This window comes from Quercus robur, chromosome 5, assembly GCF_932294415.1.
Source record: "Quercus robur chromosome 5, dhQueRobu3.1, whole genome shotgun sequence".
NCBI lineage: Eukaryota > Viridiplantae > Streptophyta > Magnoliopsida > Fagales > Fagaceae > Quercus > Quercus robur.
In genome coordinates, this window is record NC_065538.1 from 67,399,705 (window position 1) to 67,424,930 (window position 25,226).

At 30.5% G+C, this 25,226-nt stretch overlaps 1 protein-coding gene across 1 annotated transcript; it reads left to right on the forward strand.

The window, feature by feature from the left end:
* The first annotated feature begins 7,355 nt into the window (after positions 1-7,355).
* LOC126726777 (probable WRKY transcription factor 14) lies at positions 7,356-11,515 on the forward strand. The gene is made up of 3 exons (XM_050432130.1): positions 7,356-8,430; positions 9,274-9,414; positions 9,953-11,515. Exons 1-3 carry the CDS (start codon positions 7,772-7,774, stop codon positions 10,572-10,574), a joined length of 1,422 nt encoding a protein of 473 aa, XP_050288087.1. The 5' UTR covers positions 7,356-7,771; the 3' UTR covers positions 10,575-11,515.
* The last annotated feature ends 13,711 nt before the right edge of the window (positions 11,516-25,226 follow it).

Here is a 25,226-nt window from a genome sequence, read left to right on the forward strand (position 1 = left end):
ACCTGCGTTGACAACGTAGAAAATTTGTATTTTTATCAATCACGTATGGAACTTATATTTGTATATTTTTTTTCCTTTTCGTTAAATCTAGTTTTCATTACTATATGTGATCTTAATTTTTATTTTTATTTTTGAGAGAGAGTTTCAACTTATGGTGACTGCTTTTGATGATAGCTCTATTATCAGATCAAGACACAAATTAATTTTTGGTGTAGGCAGAGATTAAACCATAGATCTCTTATATGTGATCTTAATTTTTATTGTTTCTTATGTACTACAAAAATATTGAACCAACTGGTGCTATATTAAATTATTAATTATTTTCTAGTGAATTAAATAAAGTAGCTTTTGAGGTGCTAAAAGCTAAAATTTTAACTCACCACTGTAAATGCTCTAACTTAAATTAAAAAAAAAAAAATCCTAGCCAGTTTAGTATTAAAAAAAACATTATTTTGTTTTTGTTTTTGTTTTTGTTGGTAAATAATTACATCTTAATGTATTTAGAAACAACGATTTTATATATTTATAATTTTTTTAATACTATATGGATGCCTATTTGGAGTTTTTTTTTTTTTTTTTTTTTCCAACCCTCACTAGCTTAAAATCCTGGATCCGTCCCTAAAATTAGCTTAATATATTGTTGTAAAAGCAAAATTTCAAATACCAAGATTGTCACAAGAAAGGACTTCCGGATAACACTCCACCCAACCTTGATTGTGAAGATTATTTATAGGTTTAAGAATCCAAAATAAATAATAAGAAAAAAGAAAACTTGAAAGAAAAATAGACACAATCACAAATATCAAGATATCACATAGTTTGGCAATGGCCTTTGTTTACAGGTGGCAGCAAATGAATTTAGTATATAAAAACAAAAGATTACAAACTGTTTCAATACTAAAAAAGCGCTCACAAATAACAAAATTTGTCTAAATCTCTCTTAAACTAATTCAAAGTATCTCCCCACGTGGGAGGACCCTTGGACAAAGCCATCAAATCCTTAATACTATTTTATATTTCTAAGACTTTAATACCTACATTTTGGTGGAGAATGAATAACTTTCACACTAGATTAAAATTTTCTTTATGAACAGGAAATTTACTTTCCTTTCATACCAAAAAAATCTAAATCAAGTCATATTAGGAATTTAATACATGTAATTCTGCATATTTCAATATCAATACTCATTTTCTAGTAAATCCCAAACTAGAATATAAGATTGTCCATCAAACTGGATGTCCTACCGTTATATATGTTATTATAGCGTAAGCATTAATGCATTATTATTATATATTTTTCAAATTGAATAAATATTTTTTTAAAACAAAAGTTGTTATCTTTTGAGTTACCAAAATATTTCCTTTGTTGCCTTTCCTGTTTTTTTAACTTTTAAGTCATGCATATTGTTATATGTTCATAAAATAAAAAAAGTCATTGTTATATGCTGGACCAAAAAGGCAAATCCAATATATTGCCAACTAAAACATAGAATAATTTGTGATAGGAAGAATATGCCGCTTCATCAGCAGTCACATTTAACAATGAGATTATTTAATATGAACCAAGTAGTATTTGGGGTTCAATCCCCACCTACACAAAAAATAATTGATATCTTGGTCTAGTAATAAATAGCATAATTATCAGAAACAGATGCTATAAATTGAAACTAAAAAAAAAAAAAGGTAGTTAAGAAAATTATTGATTATAAATAAAGTGATACAAAATAATTTGTATCTTTAATAATGTTTGTACAATGAACAAGAATATTGCATGTATGAACCAAAAAATGATATATGTTTCTTTTTATTAAGAAGAATTTTTCTATCTTTTACTAAAAAGGAAAAGAAAAAAGAGAGGCATCCAATTTATACTAAATTTTGTTTTGTTTTTTAATATTAGATAGCAATTCTACTCTAACTTAATCTAAGGGTATATGTGTGTGAATCTCTCTTTTGAAAACTTGAACTCTAACCCTTACTCCTCACACTTCAAAAGAACTTGTAATTGTAAATTGACCATCATATCAATGGTGTGTAGTCTATCAAATAACTATTGCATACTAACCCATTTTTGTAAATACTCATAAGTAGTCCTTGGTCAATTAAATGTCTTAAATTATTGCATATTGCCCTCATTATCTTTAGCATTAATAAAATGTATTTTCAAATAGTTTTCAATTGATAATTTTGTCATGAAAAACAAATAAAATAAAATAAAATGAAGAAATACTACTATAAAGTAAAGGAAATTTAAGCATTTATGTTAGGTTAAATTGCATATTTGGTCCATAAATTTTCGCTTTTGTTTAAATTTATAAGTCAAAAGGTTTCACTTTAATTATTTTAGAAAGTTCATTATTAGTGACCTCGATTTCATGAATTTTCGTTAGTTAGATCAGTATTTTTCAATCTATTAGATGATTATAATGACATTTTAAAAATATTTTAAAGTATAAGAATAATATATATATATATTTATATATATATAGGTAAAGCTGAGAGAAAATCTAATTAGATTTCAAATTGGATTCTAATTGTTGTCTAATTTTGCATCACGTGTCCTCTCTCTCTCTCTCTCTCTCTCTCTCTCTCTCTCTCTCTCTCTCTCTCTCTCTCTCTCTCTCTCTCTCTATATATATATATATATATATATATATATTTTAAATTTCTAAGTGAGTTATTGTTGTGCAAAAGATGAAGAGTCTAATATTAATAAACCATAAAAAAAAAAACTCAATAAAAAAGAGTAAACTCATGTGTATAAACAAAACAATAAAAAAAGTAAAAAAAAAAATAATGAAGAAAGAAGGAGTAAAACTCATGTATAGATCTATGACTTAAACAAGGTATAATTTTAATTCATATATGTGTAATTTTGTTGTTTTTACTTGTATCATGCATGTGCACGGATTATACACTAGTTTTGAAATAAAGGTAAACAATTAATAATTAAATATGCATTTTAACCATAGAAATGACTTTCTTTTATAATTAACAAGCGTGTAACCCATGCATACGCATGAGTGTATTTAAAATTAAACACAATTTTTCTTATAAAAATATAAATAATTAGTCAAATTATTAAAAAAAATAGTAAACGTAAGTAGTCACATGTTAAAATTCTAACCTAAATTTAATACTATTTGTGATTTTTTTCCCTAATGTACATATACATTAATAGCCAAAACTCAGAGAAAATTCAATTAAATTTTTAATTGGATTCTCAATTTTGTGCCATGTGTCCCATTTAATTTTTAATTTTGTATGTATTATTGAGTGTAAAAATCAAATAGTTCAATATCAATTATATTCTAAATTAGATTTCAATTGGAATCTCATTTTCCGCCATGTGTCCATCTATTTTTTTTTTTTTAAATTGTGGCAAGTGAATTTATTGAGTGCAAAAACCGAAGAATCTAAATCTAATTAAATTCTAAATTATATATATATATATATATATATATTTAAAAATGTATGGTATAAAAAAAATGTAAGCTAATACTAAGTATAATTTGAACATCATCTAAAAAAAAACATATAATTTGAATTGTATAATTGTGATTGTTTTTAATTGCACTCATGCATATGCATAGTTTTTAATAAGATAGAACATGTGATAATTTTGTGTGGTGATTTTTGTTGAGTATATGTGATTAATATAATTTATTTTATTTTTCATTAATATTATACTATTAGTATTTTGCATTCATTAACTCACTTGGCAGTTGACACAAAGATTAAAAAACTTAAGTGGACATATGACACAAAATTAGTCCACAATTGAATTCTAATTTAGAATCTATTTCAATTTCTTCTAAATTTTGACTTTAATAATACATATAGATTGCCTTTTTCTTAGTTATTTACATTTCTTTGTTTCTCTTTAATTATTTCTCCCCTTGCAAATTAGTGTGGATGTGGCTGGAAAAGTTGATTGATTGTTTACACAACCTTACAAAAAAAGGACCAATTTTACCTTTTCTTAAAATAAGTAATTGTATAAAATAGTAGCAAAAGGACGAGTATTTTAGGAATGTTATCGTTTGTAAATTTGGAGATTTAAAATTTTATAGAGTTTGCTTAATTAGTAAAATTTATATCAATAGTCTCATTTTTATTTATTTTTTGGTAGAAAAACATTTTCATCATTAAAAAAGTACACTTAATTTTTTGAGAATTTCACTTGAATGAGATCACTCAAGTGAAATGATCGCTCAAGTAAAATTTCAAATGAAATGACAAACGAACTTTCTATTTGAATTTTTTCAAGTTCACTTTTTAATTTGCTAGAGCAAGATGCTCAAGCAACATTGCAAATAGGTTAATACAATTTTATAGAATTACGCACACACACCACAAAAAAAGAAAAAAGAAAAAGACAAATTGAGGGTTGACTGTTCTTAATGACTATTAAATAACTTAAAAGAGTTTTGAAAGTTATGTCTCTTGATTAGTAACATTTCAATGGTGCCTTTTCATTCGTATCTTTTAATTGATGGACTTAGCTTAGGTCCAGTGCATCCAATACACTGGATTCGATTAGATGGTGATGAGTTTCTAAAAGTGGACATATGTCATCATTTCAACGGGTACAGTACTACTGGACATTGGACTTAAGTTTGACCCTTCATTGATTATATCTATTTAGTCATGTTCAATTTTTACAATTACACACATTTAAAGGAAAGTAATAGAATTTGTAGCTGACTTAGTTATATCTAGAAGATTATTTTCCTATGACCCTATAGAAAAATTCTTTGAGTAGGGGAAAATATCATTTTAAAGAAAATAATTCATTGTGCCTCTAAGCATATGTTGATGTCATGCCTCTTTCATTATGTTCCACTTTATGTTCTATCAATCATAATCTATCATGTGTTTATTTGATTTTCTTTATAAAAAAAAAAAAAAATCAAAGTTTAAAATGGAAAAAAAATCAAGTACATGGCAAGCTGTGATTGGAGGAACACAAAAAGTAGTATAAAAAATTTGTATTCACTAAAAGCTGTGTAACTCAGTACCATTTATTTGCTCTTATTTATAAGAACTAGGGTTTGAGTCCTCCTTCCTATTATTTTAATTATCAAATTATAAAAAAAAAAAATTACTAAGGAGTAAATTTTTTTTTTCTAATTTAAATTAAATTAAGTGATAATGAGGTTTTCTTATTGTTTTTTTCTGGAAATCAAATGCTCTAATGAGTGCTCGTAATCTGTGAAATATGAGGTTTATTTAATTAGGATTAGTTTGACCCTTAGCTTTGACTCAAATTGTATTTGTAGAGAGCAAAATGGATACAGATGGGGAAAAAAAAAGGAATGTTTTGTAGATCAGAAAGATGCTTTGGTCTTAATCCAAGCATTTGTTATAAACATGTTAAGAGCCTTGTGTCATGTACAGATTTTGGTTTCAAATCCCTCTACTTGTCTTGTTTTAAGAAAACACAAACACATATATAAAAGGAACAAAAAAAAAAAAAAAAAACCCATTTATAATAAGGTAGAAGAATGTAAGCTTATCTCATGTACAGATCCACTTTGCAACCAAAACTTAAAAAAAAAGAAAAAAAAAAAAAAGGTTGTAATATCAACTATCAAATGTAAGTTCATCTACAGAACCTTTTCAGAATTCAGATATATGAAAAAAAGAAAAAAGAAGAAGATAATCATGACTAACTGGGTGAAACTATTGGTAATAAGTGGGTGCCTATGTCCAATTACAAGTGCATTACTTGGGAAGGTGATTGTGAAGGAGGTTTAATTTATATATATATATATATATATATATATATTTAGAGATTTTAGTATCCAACTCAAACAAGTATCATATTGATTTTATATTTTTATTATTATTTGCTATATCTACTAATTAAATTATATGCTATGCTATATATATAATATTGGATGTTGTAGAAATATGACACAGAAAGATGATTTAGGGTAAGCAATGACTGAATATTCTGTCATTTTTTTTTTTTTTTTTTTTAAGTGGGCAGAAACAGATGGCGTAGTTTGAACAATTATTTTGAAAAAAGAAAAGAAAGATAATCTATTAATAATTTTTTTTTATTTGCATAAAAAAAATATTATTTGCTATTGTTTCATTTCCCTCAAACAGTTCTTTCTCTTTTGTAATCATTTTGACAATTTATTATCATAGGATGATGTCATGATCTGTATAGAGATAGTGGCTAAACGAAAGGCATTTATCTTGACAAAAATCAAGACAATAACTTTCCTGGACCAACTTTGAAAATGATGGAATTTTTGCCTAACTTTTCATTTACGTGTAAGTTATATAGCACTTAAAAATATCTTCCTCTCTTTTTTCTCTTTTCTCTGATTTTTTTCCCCAATAGGTGATTCTAGCTAACACGTGCCTTAATTTGACATTTGGTTGATTATTTTACAAATTTGTGAATGCTATGCAATTCGGTTGAAAGTTTGACTGAAAAAAAATAATATAGAGAAAAACAAAAAACAAAAAAACAAAAAATAAAACCTATGCATACATTTTTGGATGTTGGATATTAAGGGTTTGTTTGATACCATTGTTTAAAGAACAATTTTTAATGTTTAAACAACATTACACGTACTTTTATATATTTTTTCACTCACACGTATTTAAAAAAAAAACAAACAACATTACGAGAATAACATTACCAAACAAACTCTAAATTTGTCACTTGTTTTCCAATTTGATGGAAATGGAGGAATGTTTACGTAACATTTTCTTATGATAATTAAGTAAATTGTAAGAGAGAAGAAGGTGAGATTCAAACTACCAGCATGCGATACAGAAAGATAAAATTTACCAATTGAATTATTATTTCTGGACTCTATAATGTATGTAGGGGTTATAATATGAGTTGTGACTAATAAGGAGAGAGTGGAATGTTTTTGGTGCTAGCTAGTTAAATAAAGGACAAAGGGTATCACAGAAAGTGGTGGTCATCGCTCATCAATCACACACACACACACACAGATTGTGCTTTCTAAGTCCTAGCTGCTTCTTTCAAAATAGGCTTCAAAAAAAAAGAAAAAAGAAACGGGCAACGAAAAGAAACGGGAATAGCTTTGAATCAAAATGGTCGAAACGTTTCCGAGAAATGCGGCTACTTGCCGCCTCTTTACTTTCCCATCACTTGTTTTCGAAGAAGGACTTTTTGCAGAGTTGTTCTTTTAGTTTTAACTTTAAGAGAGAGAGAGAGAGAGAGAGAGAGAGAGAGATTAAAATGAAAATTAACATATTTAATGAAAAAAGCAGTTGCATAAATTTGACACTTTGAGCCTTTATATCATAATCACCCACCTCAAGACCTATCTCCTATTAGTTTATTATAACTATCATTTTTAAAACACATGTACACACTCTCTCTCTCTCTTTGTTGCGTATGAAGAAGAGCTGGTATGTGTGAAAAGTCAGCGACTTTCTTTCTTCAAAACCATTCTCTTTGTTTTTGAGAAGAACAATCAGTTTCAACCTTCAAAAAAACTTGTTTGTTTCTTTGTTTGCTTGCTTGTTTATCTGCTTCCTAGCAAATAACCAAAACCCATTTCCCCAGAACAAAGTATATATTTTTGTTTTTGTTTTTTTGTTCTTCATAGCTTAATCAAACAACAACAACACACACCCAAATAACAAACCCAAGAGTTGCATGCTCTTTACGTCTGTTGGGTACAAAAGAAAAAGAAATCTCTGACTACCCTTTGATTCCAAATGACACTCTTTCTCTCATACTTGTTCTTGCTTTTGCTTTTGCATTAAAAGTATGAGCATCAGTTTGTTTATGTCAAGGATGGACAATTATCAAGGTGATTTAACTGACATAGTTCGAGCTAGTGGAGGGCCATATGGTTGTATTACAGGCAATTCTTCACAACCCATTTCTGAGTGGCAGTTTCCTTCGGATCCCATGATTTTTCCTTCCATACAAGAGCAGCCTAGAGATAATTTTGGCGATCCATTCTCTAATATGCGAGATCCGCTTCTCAATGAGCTCCATTTATCATCCAGTTCTAGCTTCTTTGGCAGCTCCAATTCTGCTGATGTTATTGGTACTGCTACTTCAAGTGTTGAGGAAAGTCACACGAGTGGTTTTACTGGTTTACACGTTGATGTTGGTGGTGGTGTTGGTGTTGGTGTTGGTTCTAGTAGTAGCTCTACAAGTATTAATGTTCTTGACCTTGATGAGATGAAAAGGCCTTGTAATATATTTTCAAGGATGCTTCAGATCTCTCCTAATAATGCAAAGTTGTCTGTGTCCCCATGTGGTTCACCGGTGATGGCTGCTAATTCCCCTAGGGGAATTAAGGCTCCGGCTATGCTTCCAAGTGACATTCTTAGTGTTCCTAATAGCTCCAAGCCTTGCTTCATGGACAACACCGCGGTGCAGATCTCATCTCCCCGGAATCCAGGTATTAAAAGAAGGTGAGTGTACTTAATTTTATCTTATCTAGCTAGTTAGTTAGGACACCTTCTTTCATGAATTAACTCTAAACAATTTATTTTAAAGTAGTTTTAATCGGTCTTATTAAATTTTGTGATCTTTATTTTTTAAAACGTCTTTAAGTAAGAGATAAAAGACTCGAATTTTAGATGTTTCTATTAAAAAAACCAGAGTTACAAGAATTTACAAAGAATGGATTCATGTAAGATTTTATTTTCTTTATGTTTTTTGGGAACTTGGATTGTCATAAAATCATGGCAAAGATCTAAGGAATAGGGTTTAATATATGTTCTAAGTGTCCATGTTGTCATTTTTAGATTGATTTTGTTTGTAGTCTTGATTGAGGTTTGAGGAGCTCTATGATTTTCAGGTGAGATTTGTCACTGTTAACATTAATACTAAGAACATGATACATGTATCTTTGATGGGTATTAATCAATCTGAAAAGGTGGGCTAACTGGTGTCACAATAACCTTCACAGACTTAGCTTTCATGTAGTTTTCTCAAGCTACTTTTCTTCCCTAGCTAACACACCTGAAAGGATAGCTATGCTTTGATTGGTATAGGCCTGTGCCTTTAGAATGTACCGTCCTTTTCAGCTTTCTTTAAGATAATTATCCAAAACATCGAATTTCTGCTAAAATGCTGTTGATTTGAAACATTAATTCACCAAGAAATTAAGAGAATCATGTTGTTTATATAACAATCAAAATTATATATGCTTCATTAGTTATGGTCTAGTTCTCTTCTTTTGTTTAAGTACAAAACTGTTGGCAATAAAATATTAAATTTTGATAACGTTTTATATATTACTATATATGCAGGAAGAGCCAGGCAAAGAAGGTGGTTTGTATTCCAGCGCCAGCAGCTGCAAATAGCAGGCCAAGCGGAGAAGTAGTTCCTTCTGATCTGTGGGCTTGGAGAAAGTACGGTCAGAAACCCATTAAAGGTTCTCCTTATCCAAGGTGAGAGCAAGTTCCAGATATTCTCGGACCAAAATAAAACACAAAGAAAGATTCAGATATTCATTCTCGATAAAGGGTCCAAGTTCTTTAACATAATAAGTTCTGCCAAGGCTGCAATTTGTATCTCTAACTGACAGACGTTTTTACTTTTAATTGGTTCGTGCTTAATCATATTTTTTTAACATTAAATATATTAAAGTGATGAAACTAACTAAGACTGAAAAGATCCTTCTAAACAGTACAACCCACAAAAGTTTCCTAAGACACAGACCTCAAATAAATATCTTTTAGTACCCTAAATTGACTATTAGTAATGGTGTTTGAGCAAAGCAAACACAATATGTATACTATTGTTGTTGTTATTATTATGATGATGATGATTATTTTAGCAAAAGAAAATAAAAATAATGATGATGATTAGAATATAGACTTTTTGGTCATACACTTATTATCAACAACTATTTTTCTATTGGCATGACATGATTTAAGAATTACACTAATTTTTGTGGATAAATGTTTGGATACTACATATATGTAGGGGCTATTATAGATGTAGCAGCTCAAAGGGATGTTCAGCTAGGAAACAAGTGGAGAGAAGCCGGACTGATCCAAACATGTTGGTAATTACATACACATCTGAGCATAACCATCCATGGCCAACTCAGAGAAATGCTCTTGCTGGCTCAACCAGGTCTCAGCCATCAAAGACCAATGTTACTTCAAAGAACTCACAAGGTGCTCAGCTAGCTCAGAAGCCAACTAGTCCAAAGGAAGAACAAAGGGAGAGCAGCAATGACAACAATGTGTCTTCTGTTGTTGCTGGAAGCTCAACAACAAGTGCATCTGTTAAGGAAGAGATTGAGGATATTGATAAGCAATTGGAGATGGACAATGATGGAGAATTCAGTAATGATCAAGGGTTTGCTTACAGGCCAGCAATGATAGTAGGGTCTAACCAGTCTGATCAGGATTTCTTTGCTGAATTAGGAGAAATTGAGACTGACCCTTTAGACCTCTTGTTCAATCAAGGGTTTACAGGAGATCATGAACAGAAAGAAAGCAAGGCCATGGATCCATTCAGCCTGTTTGATTGGCCTTCAGGAGACAACAACAACTCCAACACCACAAACTTATTTGGAGAAGCTAAGAGGGGGTTATAACAAGACCTTGAAACAACCAATTCCCCCACTAATATAGTCATTTAGTAGTTCATACGGTGCAATTCTGCATTTCAGGTCCCGCTATAAACCTTAAACCTTTGGTTTGAATACTCAACAATGCAACAAATTTTACAATTTTTTTCACAATTTGTTGAACTGACGATTATGATCAATGCAGCACATTACTTTCATTGGGAAGACCGCTGATATCATTTTCGTTATACTTCAATCATAACTTTCCCCTTCAGCTATTGTGAAAATAATGTAAAATTTGTTGTGACATTCACGTGGAGGGAGATTCAGATTTCTACTCTACACCATCTTTCTTTTCTTGTTATTTACCGAAACAGTGTCAGGGGTTAGGAAAAAGAGTAAAAGACAGTGCTGGTTCACTGGAAGCAGACCCATGAGTCCCACATTCCTTTTGGAATATTGGTGGATGGGACAGAAAGCTGAGGAACAGAAGGTTTCTACAGTTAAAACAAGTACATCCATCAGAGACATGACTGGAAAGCTCAGCGTGGAGATTGATACAAAGATGGGACTCGGCTTTCATCTTTTTAAGTGGGAAAAATTATGCAATCCTACCCTCTGGTCATGTGGGTGGGTAGGCGAAAAATAAAAAATAATGCTTTTATTGCTTGCTTTGATGGGGAAAAATAAATGAAAGATGACAAAAGAATATTATAGGGAAAAGAAAAAAAAATTATTATGGAAGCTTGACTTTTCTTATCAGTCTTCTCTAGGGATGTGCAAAGAGAAAAAAATAAAATACATGCTTTGGGTTCCTCAGCTTTCTGTTTCTTATATTATCCATCCAACTTGTGCTTCTTTTTTATTTCTACATCAAGTGTACTAGTTATTTATTTTTTTAAATTTTTATAAAGGTGATTGTTTATGAGAAAATCAAAATTACTAATCACACTTATTTTCTATGTTCATGATCATTTCTTCTCTCTCTCTCTCTCTCTCTCTTTTAGTACTATATTTCAGCTAAACGAGGTTGTCATTTAATAACTCTGCATGTGGATGGTTAACTGTGCATGTATAATATTATGTACGTAGATAATAATATTCAGGCTGACTTTGCTATTAGCTGCACAGTTATCTTAAGAATCAAAACTATATATATATATATATATGGAAGAGATTTTTCATTACTTGAAGAACTGTGAACTAGAATTTCCCTGCCTAATAACTTAATAATTGAAAATTCACGGGTGTATTGAATTTTCAGAGTACACTGTCCTTAACAGAAAGCTGCAATGAGATTGACTATACCCTGTTTATATACTGTTTAAACATATTTTCAGTGTCTAGTGCTGTTTCATGTAAGTAATTTTCTTTTATTGCATGTTGCTCAACAGTGAGAATTAAATCTCTTATCTTTGCATAATGTCCACTATTATGTTACAAGGATTTTCGGTGTTTTTCATACCATGGATCAAACTACTTTTTATTCACGAAGGGATAGGTTTATGTGTCTATTAGGTAACAATTTATTATTTTTAGCCTTTTAGTTTATTTTTTGATGCTAAGTTTCTTTAATTTTTTTCTAGAACAATATAACTATAATTTAACCGACTTTCAACAAATAAGCATATCAACAAGTTTCCATTAACTCTTTACTACAAGTAATTTTACAGCAATTTGATATTATGCATGTCTATAATGGGTTTTTCATTATAAAATAGCTAGAGGATTAAGTTAATGAAAGCTTTTGGTTTTCTTAATAACTCGAATGAAATTTTATTTTCTTATTATATTTTGTGATAAAAATAATAAAAATATATTATGAATATGAGAAATATTTATGATTTATGTGAACATGAATATGAATGGTCCAATGTTCTCAAAAAAAAAAAAAAAAAACTACGGCCATGGCAATGAGAATTTAATCAAGGAAAAAAGTTGCAATTTAAAATGATAGAAGAAGAAAATGTTGAAAAGAAGAAATTATACATGAATAATATACTTTGACCTTGGGGATTACTTTTTCCCGCTGATATTATTTTTAATAATTCACGGTTGAATTTTTTTTTTTTGTTTAAAAATAAATCAAAACATAAATTAAAAAATAAAGATTTTTTTTTATCTATATTTTATTTCAATTTGGATTTTTTTTTTTATGTATGGATAAAAAAATAAAAATATTTTGCATGTAAATATTGTCAAGTGGCATCATATAAAAAATATATTATTGTATATATTTTATTTATATATAAATTCATTCTTCAACATTAACATCATATAAAAAATATATTATTGTATATATTTTATTTATATATAAATTCATTCTTCAACATTAACATCATATGTAAAAATGAGCAAGAAGATTTTAAAATAATAAAAAAATATAAAAAATTCCTGTGAAGCTTCAAGTTTCAACTATTGAATATTAATAATGTTACAGTAGGGTAATAAGGTTTTCCTTCCCACACTTGTCCAAATTTTGCACTTGTAACATTAGAGCCCTATGCCTCCCTTGGTAATTGAAGGAACAATAATAATGAACTCAATTTAATGGGAAATAGTGACCCAAAGTTCTGTCAAATCGATCAACTTTAATGAAAATTTCATACCCTTTCAATTGAAGTCACTTCAACGGAGGAAAGGAACAGTTCATAGTTCTCAAATGGGATTTTCCTCATTCTTGATTGATTGGAATAAGAGTCATTATGCATTTGAAGGAATTTAGGTGCCATTGGGTTTATGGGAGTGACTGTTGTAATGATTTTGAAAAGAAAGAATGGGAGTTATAATTGATGACAAACATAAAGCTTCATGACCATTTACTCTTTTTTGAAACTTTTGGTGATATATACTTACTTTCTGCGCATTCAGTGAACTTTCTTATCTCAAATCCTAAAAATCATATGCACATGAAACATCTTTTGTTCTTATATATGTTTGGTCAAATAATTAGTTATAAGCCTAATATCATTACTTATTACATCATGTTGGGAATCAGTACTCTCCGTTTCCATTTTCCCAAGATAAAATAAAAATTTTCCGAGTTATTATCTATTTACTTGTTTAATTAGTTTTGGATAAAATTTAGCTATAAACTTAGTTGTAGCTTAATTCCTACTAAAAAAATTAACATATCTACATATTTTGAAAATCTAACCGTTGTAGTGATTGCATGTCCTTAACAAGGTTTTCAGGCCCGGACCGTTCATTGAACCGTAAAAGGGAGAGGTTCAAGGTTTTTGAGGTCGAACCGAGGTCGAACCGAGGTCAAACCGTGATGACGTCATAATTAATTAAAGCCTAAATATAGATATTAAATTTATAAAACTAGCAAAATTGACAATATATCTATATATGTGAGGGAAATTTAATGATTTTCAAGCATATATTTAATAATTAAATAAGAAAGTTAATAAAATAAAATAATAACCATGAAAACATTAAAATTTATGATTAATTTTTGAAGTAAAGTTGAATATCTTTGAAGGATTTTAATTATAATTTTTTTTATTCCTTGTAAGAGATGGATAATTTAATTAAGTAGAATAAAATTGTGTTAAGTTTTTTTTTTTTTTTTTTTTTTTTAAATTGCTAAGGGGTTGGACTGCACGGTTCTCACCGGTTCGTGCGGTCCAACCCCGGTTTTAACGGTTCACGGAATTAACAAAAAATCCGGTTCTTTAGGCTTAAAAACCGGTTTTCATCCCGGTTCTCGGTTTTCACGGTCCGACCTCCCGGTCCGGTCCGGTTATGAAAACTATGGTTTTTAACACACATATCAAATTTCGTATTATTTAGATGTTATTTAATGTTCAATTTATAAACTTATTTTTTATGCATAATTGTGGGTTACAAAAACTTAAAATTTAAATATTTGATTGATGATATAGTTATTGATCTTTGATCTTCTAAGAATTTTGCAAACATAGAAGATATAAAAAGAAAATACAATTAATACAGCGGTAGATTTGTTAAAATTCACATTCAATAAAAAGATATTGAATAAAGTTGTAGTTTTAAGTTACAATCAAGTTTATCTGTTTACTTATTTTCTATTTTACCTAAGACCCATGTACGCTTATCAATATATATATATATATATATATATTTTAAAGAATTCTTGCCAATATTATACGGAAAGGAAAATATATATTTTTTTCGCCAAACACAATAAAGCTTGATATAAATGAGTAAAAATCTTTAACAAAAAAGAGAAGAAAACAAAGATATGTTCTTAGTCTTATTTTATCAGTATTTAGCACAATAAAAAAATGCCTTATTTTATTAGTAAGTTATCACAATCGTGATCTCACATTCTCATGTAGGCAGAAAATATTTTGGAAAATTTTTATTGACCTCTGACCAAGTTATTTCGTGAAAGTATAATATAGTCCTCTTATTTTGAAAGATAAATGGATATCCTTTGAACAGGAAAATATTTTAGACCATTCATATTTCATCCTCAAAGTATTAAAAAAAAAAAATACTATTTTAAAATTATTTTGTTGATATACATACCAAAAACAAAGGAAAAAGACTTGCTTCCCTAAAAGATTATTATCGCAACCTTGATTTTAGTTTTCCATTTGTTATCCTAATTTAAAAAATAAAAATCACAAGATGCAAAATGCTTTAGAAAATATAATTCCAATTACAAAAAATAAAAAAACAAATACAAGCTTCAAAACTGAATGAGAAGCAATGGATTTTTGGATAAATAACCTAAATTTTTTAATAAAATTGTTGTATTTTAAAGGAAAAGGCAGTATTTTATATATTATGACTAATTTCTACTTCTATTTTTACACCAAGTAAGTCCATTTAGTTAACCTTAGTATCTTAAGGATAATCAGTATCTAATTTATAATATTTTCATATTTAGAGAAGGTCAATAAACTTACAAAGCATCATGTAAGTTTATTATACTTTGCTTAATATTTATTTAATTAGTTCTAAAAAAATATTTATTTGATTGCAAGAAATTACACTACTTTCTTAGGATATATACATAATCCCATTAAGCTTATCTGCATTAGTGATATATAAGGCCTAAAGAAAATCTTAAAGAGTTAAGCTGTCCTATTAATAATAATAAAGTTTTTTCTCTTGTTAGAGTTCCTCTCCCCCCCCCCCCCCTAACCCACCCCCTTTTCTCTCTCAACAAGTGGGTTCCAAACAAAAAGGAAGTAAAATAGAGAAAAGGTTGTAAACTATCATTGTTCCAAAAGTTTAAGTTATTAATGAAATGGTAAAATTTATCTTTTAGCTATTATTCCAAGACCCTTTGAAGAAGTTAAGGCCCAAGGTTATTAACTATCTTAGTCTATGTTTAATGAACTTAAACTTATGTGTTGTGATAGCAAAATTTTCTTAATCCTACTTAGTAAAAATGTAGTCATCAAGGGTTTCCAATGTGAACATAGGCTTCTAAGGCTAAACCACATTATCTCTCTCTCTCTCTCTCTCTCTCTCTCTCTCTCTCTCTCCATAATTTCTTATTTACACTATTATAAAATCAAAGCTAGGTTTTGTCTTTTTGACTTCAACATCATCAAAATAATAGTGTAAAAAATAATTTATAAGTGTTAAGTTATGGTTTTTCACATAACACTTATGTTGACTTTATTTTATGACAAAAAGTTTTGTAATTGCATTAATTTATTTCCTTGTATATTGTGGGATTTAATTATAATGGGTTTAGTCTTAAGTGGTGAAGATTTGATTAATACAACTAAAGGTCACATGAGGAGCACATGCTGAAAATTGAAAAGTCAGTGTGTTTTGCAACTCATCTCACAAGTTGGCCAAGTCGCAAGATAACTCGCGAGATGCACTGACAGGTAGGATTTTAAGTGTGACTCTTATAGCCTTCACCCATACTATATATACCCTCATTACCCACAAAATTATAAAGAGACTATTCAGAAGAAAACTCTAGAAAGGTTTCTACAACACCCACCTTGTTAGAGAAAACTACTCATCCTCAAGAGAGAAATCATTGTAGTCTCTTTTCCTCCCCTCTCCCATTGTTATACCTTAAGAGGAAATTTGTACCCAAACACAACCCATACATATTTAGAGTGTAGAGAGTGTTTTGGAGTTTGGGATGGGTATTTGCCATAATAAGCCAATGAGGCTTGGCAGATACAATTGGGTGGTATTGCGCAATCCAGGAAGCTAGTGAAGACAAGATTTCAAGAAGTCCATTGGTAGCTTGAGCTTGGAGGACTCAAGTACTTTGGATAGATTAGGTTTGGAGGGTTTTTTTGGTACCCTTGTACTCCAACTTATTCAATAGTGGATCATTTCGGCTTAGAGGGCTGTAAAGAGATTTTTATGTCGAGTTCTTTGGTTTTCCTCTTCGATAACACATATCGGTGTTATCTTGTGTTTGCATCTCTCTTCCCTTACTCTTTATGCTTTATACTTATTGTCTATTGTATATGCATATGTTTTAGAGTAGTTCCGGTCTCATTGCGTTACATTTACCCTTATTCTGTACCTAATTAAGTAGGGTAAAAGCAATCTAACCATAAGTTTAAAATTGGGGGTCTAAACAAGGAAATGACACAGCTATTTTTCTCATAATTACCAAACAATTATTTTACCCATTATTGTCGAACGGCTAGTTTACTCATAAATTTTCAATGGTTAGAAAATAAAGAATAATAAAAAGTATTTGGAACACAAACCCACACCAACACAAAATACAAAGGAAGAGATGCCATTAAACCCAATCCCTAAACGTTGGAGTGAAATTTTTACCTACCAAATACTAAATATGTTAATAACATAAACATATCAATAACAATATTTGTTGAAGGTCAAATTATTTCTATAATAAATTTTGATTCTTAAACTTCCTCCTTTCTCACATTAGATAAAAAAAAAAATAATAATAATAATAAAAAATTATAAGGCCAGTGGAGCTGAGAAAAATTAATTTGATATTGTACATATGTTTAAACATATCAATGGGAATTAAAGACAATTTCAAGAACACAACTAAGTACTTCTTTGAAAAGAAATATAATTTCCTTCTTTACCAATATATATATATATATATATATATATCAATAGGAATTATAGACAATTTCTAACAGATATCCACCCTCACCCAAATCCCATCAAATTTAGTAAGAGCTCAACTTTAAACTAACATTTTAGAGTTGTTTTTATATATGGCAAGAATTCTAGTTATAAAAAAAAGTAGGCCAAAATTAATTTAGTTAATTACGTTTAATATTATCTTTAGTAGCTACAAAGTAAGTGTTGCACAGGTGGGGGAAGCGTAATCTAGTACAAATGTAAACATTGTTAATATTTAGACCCTTATGACAACCTTTAGTTGTCGGTCAAATTATGGCAAGTATCATCTTTTCAGAATGTCTATACCAATCGGTATAATAATTGTTTTTTTTTTTTTGTATTATTTTAACCTATAAAAAATTAGTTTAATATACGTAGGTTATAGTGTTACTTGGCCCATTTTGACTAGGATCTTTGAAGTTCTTCCAAAAGAACTTAATGAGTATAATATGAGCAATAATCATAGAAGAAGTGACAACGTTAGTACTATTGTTGCACATGTTCTTCAAAGGCATTTCAATCTACATAGTTCTAATTGTCCAATGCTTATCTACATGGCCTCAAGGTGGTTATATATTTTGGGTCATTGCCCTTGCATCTACTAAATGTGAATGTTTTATGATAACAAGATATGTAGGGAAAAAATTACTCATAGTTTCGACCTCTTTAATTCAAATTGCAATTGTAATATACGCAGTATTAAAATAATCCAAATAGCTTATAGTGCAGAAGAAGAGATGCCATTAAACCCAAACCTTGAACGTTGGAGTGAAAATTTTCAACTACCATGTACTAAATATATTAATAAACATAAACATATAAGTAAAGATAGTTGTTGAAGGTAAACATTATTTCTATACAAAATTTTGGTTCTTAAACTTCACTCAAATTAATTTGGAATTGAATATATGTGTAATCACATCAATAAAAATTAAAGACAATTTCACAAACAAAACTAATTACTTCTTTGACAAGAAATATACTTTCATTGTTTACCAAAAATAATATCAATAGGAATCAAAAACAATTTCTAAAAAATGTCCACCTTCACTCAAATTCCATCAATTAAGTACCATTCCTTGTTTTAATAAGAGCTCAACTTTAATCTAAGCAAGTTTTCCTAGAAGAAATCCTCATTTGGCACTTAATGAATTATTATTTTTTTGGATGTCCAAAAAATAGCCGTATAAGTACTATATTTTGGGGGAAATTAATCACCAAATAAAGCTATACAGGTTTGACTTTGTCGTAGTGGTTTGAGCGTATATATAACTATTGTAATGATTAGTGGTGGCAGTATTTATCCCATCACAATAACTTCATTTTATTTTAAAAAAAATTAAAAAAGCAGTCAAAATAATCACGTGAAAACTTGTGTAAATCATTTCAATTTTTTCATTTCTCTGTTTCTTAATAAAATTATTCTTGGATATTCGACTTCCCTCTCATATGCCTCTGGTCCTAGGGATATAAAACAAGCTACAAGCCTTCCTTTTTCGATTTAATAGCTAATTTAGATTTTCATACCATGTACATCCCTACTCACCTCAGCATTTAATATTAATACCTTCTATCAATCGCATCAAATGCTATTGGAGATGGACTACTTTGCAATGCAAATCTCATTCCAACTCTTCCTTTACCTCTCTAAGGGGTGTATGGTGTTAGACTTAACACTTGGATTTTGGGATGGACAAATCCCATATATATATATAGACACACATACCCTTATAGGAGTGCCTACATAAATATACCAATACTAGGCTAGACTTGGGCAAGAATTTATTGATAAGAACTCAATATAAACCTTCACTCAAAACTTATCAATATAAATTTATTATCAGAGTATATCCATTTGACCCCATTGGTTGGTCTTAGGTATAGTGAGTAGGTCTGAATTCCTTGCATGTCCTTTTATGGGTTCCACTTGGGATTGAAAAATCCCATATACACACACACACCCACAAACCCCCTTATAGGAGTGCCTATATAAATACCAACACCAAGTTAGACTTGGGCATAAGTTTTTCGATACAAACTTAGTAAAAACCTTTACTCAACACTCATCAATATAAATTGATTATCAGATTATATCCATTTGACCCCATTGGCTGGTCCTTGGGATAGTTAGTAGGTCTTAATTCCTTGCATGTCCTATTATGGGTTCCACAACGATTGGGCATGGCCCATAAGGTTTATTATTACTTGAAGATGATTATTGTTTGTATTTGTTTTACTTTCTTAGCATCTAAACCTAGTATCTGAATCATTAATTTGATTATTAAATATTAGGTTGGTGAGCAATTATATATCACTTGTGAAGTCAAGAAATGTTATCCTTCATGCTAAGAGGCTATATTATCGTTAGGGTCATATTTTATATATAATTGGCTAATCCTTTGACAAAACTTACTTTACTTGTAATTAGGTAGATCTAAATTGGGTTTAATATATCAAGAAATATGTTGTTCAAACATATTAAGTGGAATCAATAAAGACATGAAGGTTGATCCAAGAAACAAGTGAAGATAAGATGTTTACACAAGCTCGACAGATGTTGCTATTGAAGATTAATGGAGAAGCTCATCACAAGCTCGATCTATCGAGATCTATGATTTCGATCGAAAATTCCAGATCTGAAATTTCGTCCATAATGACTTGGATGATTTGGGTTTCTCTTCTTACAAACCTAGTCATATATAAGACTTATTTTAAAAGTCGTCATACACGGAAACAGAGACCTGGAACTCATACACTCTATGAGAAGCTACTACGTTTGTGCCCCTTAAGGTTTTGTAACCAAGTGCTTCCTAATTTTCACCATTTATGAAGTGAAGAACTTTGCAGCCAACAACAATCAATCAAGTTATTAGAGTTAGTCACGTACTAGGATCCGTGTAAAGGAGTTAGTCACAGATTAGAGATTTGTGCAACAAAGGAAAGAAAGCTACTACAATATTAAGTTCAAGTAGGTATTGAAGCGAAGGTTCAACTGTAAGCTGGTATTTTGGGATAAGTCAGGGTAGTGGTAAGATTCCTTATACTTGTAACCGTTTGATTATTAATTAGTTGATTCTTGGGAGTGATGACCTTAAATCATCTGATGTGGTTTTTGCCTTACAAAAGGTTTTCCCCATTTGTCAACAAATCACCATGTCAATTTAATTTATGTTGCATATTTGTTATTTGATGATTTGTTGGTGCCTCCACGATTTGCATATAATTTGACTTAATTAATCAACTTGGATAATTGAATTAATTAACCGAGGTCAATCTATCTTAACTCAACTATTATGAAGATCAACTCATTAAAATCATAAAAAGGGATGTTAGAGGAAGAGTTGAAAGCAATCAAATGTTCAAGAATTCAACTCTAAGTCGTGTAGGGTACTTAGGCTTAGCTCATCAAACAAATGTATATTTTAAAAAACCTAAAAGATCTCCCATGGTGCATGTTAAACAAGACCAAATTGGGTTGGTAATGAATTGTGATGCGCCTAGAGAAGATAGAAGGTGAAGGTGCTCCCTAGTCTTGGCTTGAGGACCCTTTGTTTTTGCTAGAGACAATCTCTTGTAATAAAAGTAGGGGTGTGTGTGGTTCGGTCAGTGCGGTTTTTTTTCAAATTTATCACCAAACCGATCGGTTTTCTCATAATTAGAATCGATGCACACCACCTAAGGTTAGTTTCCAACCTATTGCGGTGTGGTTTTTTGCGGTCAGTTTAATTGGTTTGTTCGGTTTAATATTATTAAAAAAAAAAAATTATTCAAGACTTCAAGCAAATACAAATTGTTCAAGCAAAATATCAATTCACCAACCTGTTCAAGACTGCAAGCAAATATGAACTTTTATTTATTTATTAAGCTGTCAAAGTAAGCTGCCAAAGTCAAACTCTAATTTTTTGAGCAATTAGCCTGTTCAATGTCCAATAGTTCATCTAAAAAAAATGTCCAACAGAGTTATAGAGTCTTAGAAAAATATTCACATTGTCAGATAGCTCAAGAACTTAAGTTAATGGCGAGAGGTGAAAGAGAAACAACACCCTAAAATTTTTTCTTTTAAAAAAAACCCCCTTTTCAACGGCGCCCTATGAAACATATTATTGCATTGTTTTCTTCTTCAATACAAAGATAGAAACAAATTCCAAAACCATCCCCTTTTCTGCGTTATATCCTCAGCAACCAAAGTACCTAAACACACTAAGTTCACTAACAGTACACAGTCAAAAAGTCAAAGCAATCAAACTTTATGCTTTGGATTTCTCTACAAACTAACACAAAGCCACAAACCATTTCTACATTACCCATAAAAAAATTATTATTATAATCACTTACCTGATGTGGTGTTTGTTGTTTGGTGAGCGGTGAGACACTGAGAGTAAGATAGTGAGAATTGAGAAGCGTGAGATGAGAGAGAAGAGTTAGGTGAGAGGAGGAAAAGAAAGAATATATAGTAGACCCGCTTGACCTAGCACAAAACAACAATGTTTATTTATTTATTTATTTTTAAACCCAAGAGAAAGTGAGAAACGCATCGTTTTGTTTTTATAAAAAAGCTGTTGCTACTTGCGACAGTAAACACGTCGTTACATACATACATACATACATACATATATACATACATACATACATACATATATATATATATATATATATATATATAGGTTAGTTTGGGAGATTTTGGTTTCAGGGTTTCAATTCTGTTGGCTTCACCACATTGGTGTCAAATTGCCTTTCGCCCTCTGCTAGCCGGCCTCGGCTCAGTCGGTCGGTTCCACCAACAGTGTGGCTACGTCGGCGCTGGTCGATCTTGTCGACTCCGGTACTAATTTGCACAGTCCTAAATAAAAGCATTAGCCCTTGTTTTGGTGAGTTTAGTTTGGTTGTGTTACTCCTAAAATGAGTGCGATAACATCCATTTGTGCCTATTTATCAATTTGCCTCACATATGATTCTCCTTCAAACTCTCATTCTCATTTTTGTTTTCATATTGTGGATCATTTTTGTTTTAATATTGTGGATCTTGGTTCGCATTGATACTTGTGGATTTAGGGGTAAAAGAAAGCCCAATGGTTTGGGTGGTGCTTAATCAGATAGAAGGTGTTAGGGTCATATTTTCAATGTAATTGGCTAATCTTTTGACAAAACGAACTTTACTTGTAATTGGGTAGATCTAAGTTGGGTTTAGTATATCATGAAGTATGCTGTTCAAACATATCAAGTGGTATCTTTAAAGACATGAAGATTAATCCAAGAAACAAGTGAAGAAAAGCTGTTTCATTAAGGCTTGACACAAGCTCAACAGATGCTACTATCTAGGATTCATGGAGAAGCTCAACACAAGCTCGATCTATCGAGATCTACGATTTCAAAATTTCTAGATCTGAAATTTGGCCCAAGATGAATTGTTTGATTAAGGTTTCTTTTCTGAGAACCCTAGTCATATATAAGGTTTATTTTAAAAGTCATCAAGTGACAGAAACAGAGACCTAAAACTCACATACTCTGTGTGAAACTATTGCGTTTTGTGTGCTTTAGGGTTTTGTAATTAAGTGCTTCCTGATCTTTATTGTCTATGAAGTGAAGAACTTTGTAGCTAACAACAATAAATCAAGTTGCCAAAGTTAATCATGTACTGGGATTCGTGCAAAAGAGTTAGTCACAGATTGGAGATTTATACAACAAAGGAAATAAGGCTACTACAATATCAAGTTCAATTGGGTATTAAAGCAAAAGTTCAACTGTAGGTTGATATTTTGAGATATGTCAGGGTAGTAGTAAGATTCCTTATACTTGTAACCGTTTGATTATTAATTAGTGGATTCTTGGGAGTGGTGGCCTTAAATTCACTCGATGGGGTTTTTGCTTTGCGAGAGGTTTTTCTAATTTATCAACAAATTACTGTGTCAATTTAATTTTCATTGCATTTAGTTTATTTGGTGATTTGTTGGTGACTTAACGGTTTGCATGTAATTTGACCTAATTAATCAATTTGGATAATTGAACTAATTAACTGGAGTCAATCTATCTTAACCTAGCAAAAGTAAGTATTACATACTGACTACTATTCAGATAGCAAGCAGTACAGTGAAGATTGAAGCTGCATAACTTGTGGATACGGGGATATAAGAATTGCTCTGTTGTTTCAATTGTTTAGGAGAAATCTAAGTCATCTAATATCTCTTAGTATTTGTTTTTATCAATAACTTAGTTTAGGTTATTATCCAATGCACTAGTTTATTCTATCCTTATCAGTTATTTCCTTTATCATTAAGGAGTTGTTGCATTTACGTTCAGTTGTAAGCCTTTAGAAAGCCTATGATCAATAATAATAAAGAGATATCAGAATATATATATATATATATATATATATATATATGAGAAAAACCAAGCAATTGCTTGTCAGTAGGTCCTAGTTATCCCCTGAAGCATAGCTACAAAATTTCTTTGACATTAACTTGCTTTTCATATTTCTCTCTTTTGTCACCATAGCCCCACATGGGAGAAGAGGTGCAGCTCGTGGCGGCCGGGGTCGTATCAATAAGCTGGTACTCAAATTTATCAACTTATGAAGCATGTACCTTTCTTTAATGTAAGAGTTCTAGAGCTTGTATGCTTAGAGTCCCTAAATTGGAGCTGATTGGTGTCCTTTTGTTACTGTTTGATGTATAATTTTGTTGGATGGCCTCAGCTGAATTCTATATAGGCTGGGATTGGGTTGTTTCTGCTTGTAATCTTTGCTATTTTGGGTTTCTTTTTCGTTTTTTTCTTTTTTTTTTTTTGGGCTGTAGCTGTTGTTATGCATATAGTGGCTGCAGATGTCTTGGAGTTTCTACATAGTCTTCGCAATTAATTAGCTGTTGTTTGTTGAATTGGTGTTTGTACTCTATCATTTGTTAGTGAAATTACTGATTCTTTCCCCCACCAAACAAAAAAAAAAAAAAAATCTAATATGTGCTAATAACCTTTCAAAGTTTTGGTGATAAGCTGTCTGTTAGATATAATCATGGGACCAATATACTGATATACATACCACGAGTGGCCACAGTATGTCAATGTCCTATTGTGGCGTTAGTTGGTCATAAATTTGATTTCTCTGGACGCTTAATTTTATGTCGAACAAACTAGAGTCACATAAGAACAACTGATAAGGACAGAATAAGGAAACAAACTCTAGTCACATAAGGATAGAGTTTGTTCCCTTGTTGCATTGAGGCTGTTGGGCGTGACTCTATTTACCACAATTTGTTTCCTTTATCATTGTTTCCTTTATGATTCAAAAAATGAATTTAATTTTATATATACACACAATATCGCGTCGTTTAAAATACGTTGAAAACTTTATATATATATTCAAATGGAAAGAATTTGTTTCCATTGTACACGCCCAACAGCCTCAATGGTCCGTACACATCCACCACAATTTGTGTCTGTACCTATTGATATATTCAGACAAGGTCTGTAGTTTGACCTTGTAATGGGCTTGAATTTGTGAGATTTCCTTTCCTCTTTTGAATCATAATACCTCTTCCATTTCACTCATAGAGCTTGAGCTTACTTGGAAGGTGGCATTTTCATGTCTTTCGGCAA

Excerpts from the sequence above, each read along its gene's own strand:
- LOC126726777 (XM_050432130.1), top strand. The coding sequence starts at position 7,772 with ATGAGCATCAGTTTGTTTATGTCAAGGATGGACAATTATCAAGGTGAT. Across the intron at positions 8,431-9,273 it reads AATCCAGGTATTAAAAGAAG|GAAGAGCCAGGCAAAGAAGG; the intron begins GTGAGTGTACTT and ends CTATATATGCAG. Across the intron at positions 9,415-9,952 it reads AAAGGTTCTCCTTATCCAAG|GGGCTATTATAGATGTAGCA; the intron begins GTGAGAGCAAGT and ends ACATATATGTAG.